This window comes from Alosa sapidissima, chromosome 7 (genome assembly GCF_018492685.1).
Source record: "Alosa sapidissima isolate fAloSap1 chromosome 7, fAloSap1.pri, whole genome shotgun sequence".
In the NCBI taxonomy this organism is placed as follows: domain Eukaryota; kingdom Metazoa; phylum Chordata; class Actinopteri; order Clupeiformes; family Clupeidae; genus Alosa; species Alosa sapidissima.
The window spans coordinates 35,654,898-35,659,897 of NC_055963.1; the positions used below are offsets into that span (position 1 = coordinate 35,654,898).

Sequence of the window (5,000 nt, forward strand, 5' to 3'; positions counted from 1 at the left end):
AAGGATTCAAATTATTGGTGTCTTAATTGACAGTTATCACAATTTGAACAGCCACTTGAAAGCAATAACTAAATCAGCTTTTTACCACCTCAAACACATTGCCATTTGTTGCCAAAACATGATTTAGAAAATCTCCTTCATGCATTTTCATGCATCTCCAGCAGGGTTGATTATTGTAATCTATCACAGGCCTTCCTTAAAAGACTATCAAAGCTTCAGGTGACGCAATATGCACCAGCTGGGGATCTCACAGAAACTTAGGCTTATTTACTTATTAGACTTATTTACTGTACACGTGGCCGGCTATTTTCATAAACGGACATTTCACCCTCTCCGTTTTCAAAAATAGCATCATGCACACCTCAGTTTTCTCATCAGTTTTCAGAAAAGTTTTTGTTTTTATATGCCATCAAGAGCATGCCAAACCTGTAGGTGGCAGTGTAACAACAAGCTCAAGCCCATGTTAGCCAATCAGAATCCCGAAAATAGCAACAGACCACTTCCTATTTGTCTTTTAAACTGTATTTGCAATTGCAAACAGATGAAAAGAGTTTGCGCCAACATAAATGCAACTGCTACTCTGAATGTAAAACCTCCATTTACGTCTAAATGACCGGGTCAAACGCAGAAAAATATCACCGGTTGCATCGTTGTCATCTAACACCACCTTAAATCACTGACCACATTCTCAAATCCTGGCTGAATTGGATGTGCCAGTGTGCGCCAGCAGGTGTGCGATCCCCAAACCCAGTGCAAGGCTATGCGGACGAGATGAGAGTGTCATGTCCAACATGCTCCTCTGCACAGATGAGCTCATGAGGTGGTCAGGTTTGGACATCAAACATACAGAATGTGCTGCATTCTATGAAAAACGCAGCGGAAGAAATAGATGGTATAAATCAGTCTGACAAACCCCCTGCCTTCTCATTAACGCAGAAACCTATCCGACTGTATGAGCGTCACAACACATTTCCTTATCTGGGCCATCAATGTAATGTCAGTGGCGATTGGGAGGAACAGATCACAGAGCTGTGTCACGAGTACACCCAAAGACTTGGACTGATTGATTCTGCCCCCCTCCCCATAAGGATGAAAATTGAGACCATCAGGCTGATCGCAGCAGTTAAAATCCAACAGCTGGTGTGGAAATGGCTTTGTCTCAACAGCCGCACAACTCGGGACATTATCTTCCAGACGGGGGTCCCGGCGTCCCGAACATCGAATGGCTTCACAGCACTTCCAGAACAGGACATCTACAGCGTCGCAAAATCCCTGCTGCTTCCACAAGCGAGCCCCAGCTTCTTGGGTTCAAACTAAAGCAGAACGGAGAGTTGGACATCAGAGCAGCCGGATTCGGAGTGTGCTCTGACTGGCTGGATTTAAATCACCTCTGCCACCGCACGAGCTGTCCTGGCTGGGACCCAACGGAGCAGTAGTCACAATATAATCACAGACCCGCTGGTTTCCACCCTGGCGATCTCCACACAGACAATGCACCCCACCAGCTTTAGATTAAACATGCAAGATCTTCAAATCTTCACCTCAAACAGACCCAACATGGACTGCACTGGACGGGCCTCAGACTGCAAGGAAAATTAGCATTACTCCAATTTGCTGACCACTCAGTGTCTCATTCTGTCCTGACAACCCCTCTATCTCAGGTGACATCCTAATATGCAAGACTGCAATGTCTACTAGGCCAACTAGGTACAATCCAGTAACATGGTATAATCCAGTAGCCATGTAGACCTGTCATCTTGTCAGTGTCTCTTCCCAGAGTATTTGGATCTTGTTTTCCTTGCTTGCCTTTTGGATCCAAATAAAACCATTCAAACGTGTGTGTGTGTGTTTGTGTCTTCTCCTCCCCCTTTCTCTCACAGCATCTGCTTGTCCGTTACCCCTCTCTCTACTCCTCTCCTGCCTTCTCTCCATCCCTCTCTCTCCTCTCTCTCTCCTCTCTCTTTTCCTCTCTTTCTTCTCTCTCTCTCTCTCTCTTTTGCGTTCTCCTCTCTCTGTCTCTTTCCATCCCTCTCTCATTCTCTTTCCTTTCTCTCTCTCTCTCTCTTTTCCTCTCCTCTCCAGGACTCCTGATGAATTATGGGAAGAGTCAGGTTCTCCTCTACAGAAACTCTCTATGATGTATGGGGCCTTGGTTCCTCCAGTTTCCCTGAGTTTGCACATTTTAAACACACACACACACACACATTCTCTCTCTCTCTGTCTTTATTAGTGTGTGTGAGTGTGTGTATGTGTGTTGGTTTGTGTAAGCAGTGCATTCTCCCCCTGGTATTCATGTGAAGATGCTTCTAACTAAAGCTCTTCCTGAGACGTCCATTCTCTGATGGTTATGACTTTCTAAAGCTTGCATACAGTATGGTTTGCCTTCATGCAGCCTGGTGTTTGGAATCATATTTTCTGTTAAGTGTGTGTGTGTGTGTGTGTGAGTGTGAGAGAGAGAGAGAGAGAGAGAGAAGGAGGAAAAGCCACATTCCTTTAGCACGTTTCTAACACACACACACACACACGCACACATGCACACACATGCACGCGCACACACACACACGCACACGCACGCGCACACACACATGCACACACGCGCGCCTGTGCGAAAACCCTGTGACCCTGCGTGGGAGACCAATGTGATGGTGGCGGTGGTTGCCATGGTGGCTTGAGGGGCGGGTCCTTACCTTTTTCCAATGAGGCATCAGGTGACCCAAAGTCCATGAAGCTGCTGATGTCACTCCTGTAGCAGAGGTCAGTGACCGGCTTCTGACGGGCATGACCCAACGAGTCTGGAAGAGAGGGAGAAAAGGAGGAGAAGAGAAAAGAAAGAAAGAATGTTAGAGGAAGTTGGAAGATGAAGTGGGGGGAGGCAAACAGATTTTAGGACAATCTAAAGAATCCAGAATTGTTATCTTCATTTAGATTAGCTAACCATCATCATCATCATCTCTCTCTTGCTCTCTCTCTCACACACACTGCTCTCAGTAGGACAGTCCTCGAGCCAGGGGACCGTAAGCCAGACCTGTCTCTATGCCAACCTCTCTGCTCTCACTGTCTAGCTCTCTCCCTCCAACAAAAAAACGACTTGCTGCCGCCCGATGTCGTGGAGCGACAAAAACGACTTGCTGCAGCCCGATGTCGTGGAGCGACAAAAACGACTTGCTGCCGCCCGATGTCGTGGAGCTGTAGGCTGTCATAGTCCAGCGCCAGCTTGGACATTAATGTTACATCTCACCGCAAAACAAAAGTAAACAGACACACACTGTAACCACGGCAACACACAATAGAACTGTAGAACTTTGCGTTGATATCCAGTCAGAGATCTTCATAGATCAGTGGTCAGAGTACACAATGGCGTTTCAACATTTTTGATGTACACGACACACTCTGCGACATCCGAGCAGACAGAAGTTGTGTCGCTTTTACGTCATATTTTGTACTACTGGACTAAACATTGGCCTTTTCTCTCTCTTTCTCATTCTGTCACTATGCTCTCTCATCTCTCTCATCTTTTCTATCCCTCTATCACTGCTCACTCATCTCTCTCATCTTTTCATCTCTTTCTGTTCATCACTTTCTGTTCATCCTTCTTGGTTCTAAATCTTTTCCTTCTAATTTTCTCTCTTCAATGTATTCCAATGAGGTGCCATCCAATTGAATTTGCTTGATTAGCATAACAACAGACTGACAAACAGATAAACAAATGTGTTGTTTACCTCACTCTCTGTCACACACACACAAAAACAAACACACACAGTTTAGCCTCAAACCTATAACCTTCCCTAAATCTGACACCTCACCACATTTCTGGCTCACCACATTTATGTCAATAGAGTTCTCTCTATTTCTGTCCTTCGCTCTTCCCTCTCTCTCTTCCTGTTCTCTTCCCTTTCTCTCTCTCTTCCCTCTTCCCCCTCTTTCTCTTCTTTCTCTCTTCCCTCTTTCTCCTCTCCCTTCCCCCTCTCTCTCTTCCCTCTCTCTCTCCCTCTCTTTCTCTCTCTCCATCTAATCCCTCTTTCACCCTGACTCCTCTCTGCTCTCCATCTCTCTCCCACTTCTTCTCATTTTCCCTCTACCTCTTACTTTCACTTTCTAGTTCATTCTTTTACCCTCTCTCTTCTCCTCCTTCCATCTCTCTCTCTCTCTGCTCACTCATCTCTCTCTCCATCCATCTTTCAGACCCCCTCCAGTCTTCTTCCCCTTTCCCTCTCTCTGTCTTCTACTCTCTCCCCCTCTTTCCCTCCCGTCCTTCTTTCCCTCTTTCACTCATCACACACTCACTACTGTACACTCTCTGTCGCTCTCTTTCTCTCTATCTTTTCATCCTCCTCTCTCTCCTTTCTCTCCTCTCTCCCCCTATCCTCAATCAGCTCAGTCTGAGACACAACAGAGGGAGAAAGAGGAGTGATTAGGAATCCAGTGGTCAAGAGGAGTGATTAGGAATCCAGTGGTCAAGAGGAGTGATTAGGAATCCAGTGGTCAAGAGGAGTGATTAGGAATCCAATGGTCAAGCAAAAATAAACACACACACACACACACACACACACACACACACACACACACACACACTATTCTCTAGGCATGTGCATATTTCATATTTCTGCTTGTCAGCATTCATGACACATTGGCACTTATGCCTTCTTTGACACAGACACAGCCTTCTTTGGCCACTTTAATCCTTACATTCTGATACATACACAATCATATCTACATGCATACACTCATATACACACACGCACACACAATTCTCAATGGACCTGAAGGAGCACACCTGTCACACACTCTGACAGAATGCTCCACACACTCTCAGTCTATTCTGATGGAAATACAGTGAAGGTCAACTTTTAGCACTGCACTGTCACGGCAGTTAGGAATGAGCGTTCCAATCACCTGAAAGAGCTGAGTGCTCAAATACACACACACACACACACACGCACGCACACACACACACACATACGCAGTGAAGGTGAGGTGTCTGAGTGTCAAAGCCCTTTTGT

General features: G+C 45.9%; 1 protein-coding gene across 2 annotated transcripts in view; it reads right to left on the bottom strand.

The window, feature by feature from the left end:
- kazna (kazrin, periplakin interacting protein a) overlaps positions 1–5,000 on the bottom strand; it is a 232,656-nt gene that overhangs the window by 45,324 nt on the left and 182,332 nt on the right. For both annotated transcript variants that reach the window (XM_042096951.1, XM_042096952.1), the window contains exon 4: positions 2,688–2,792. In XM_042096951.1, coding sequence (XP_041952885.1) covers positions 2,688–2,792 — 105 coding nt within the window. The remainder of the gene's footprint in view (positions 1–2,687; positions 2,793–5,000) is intronic.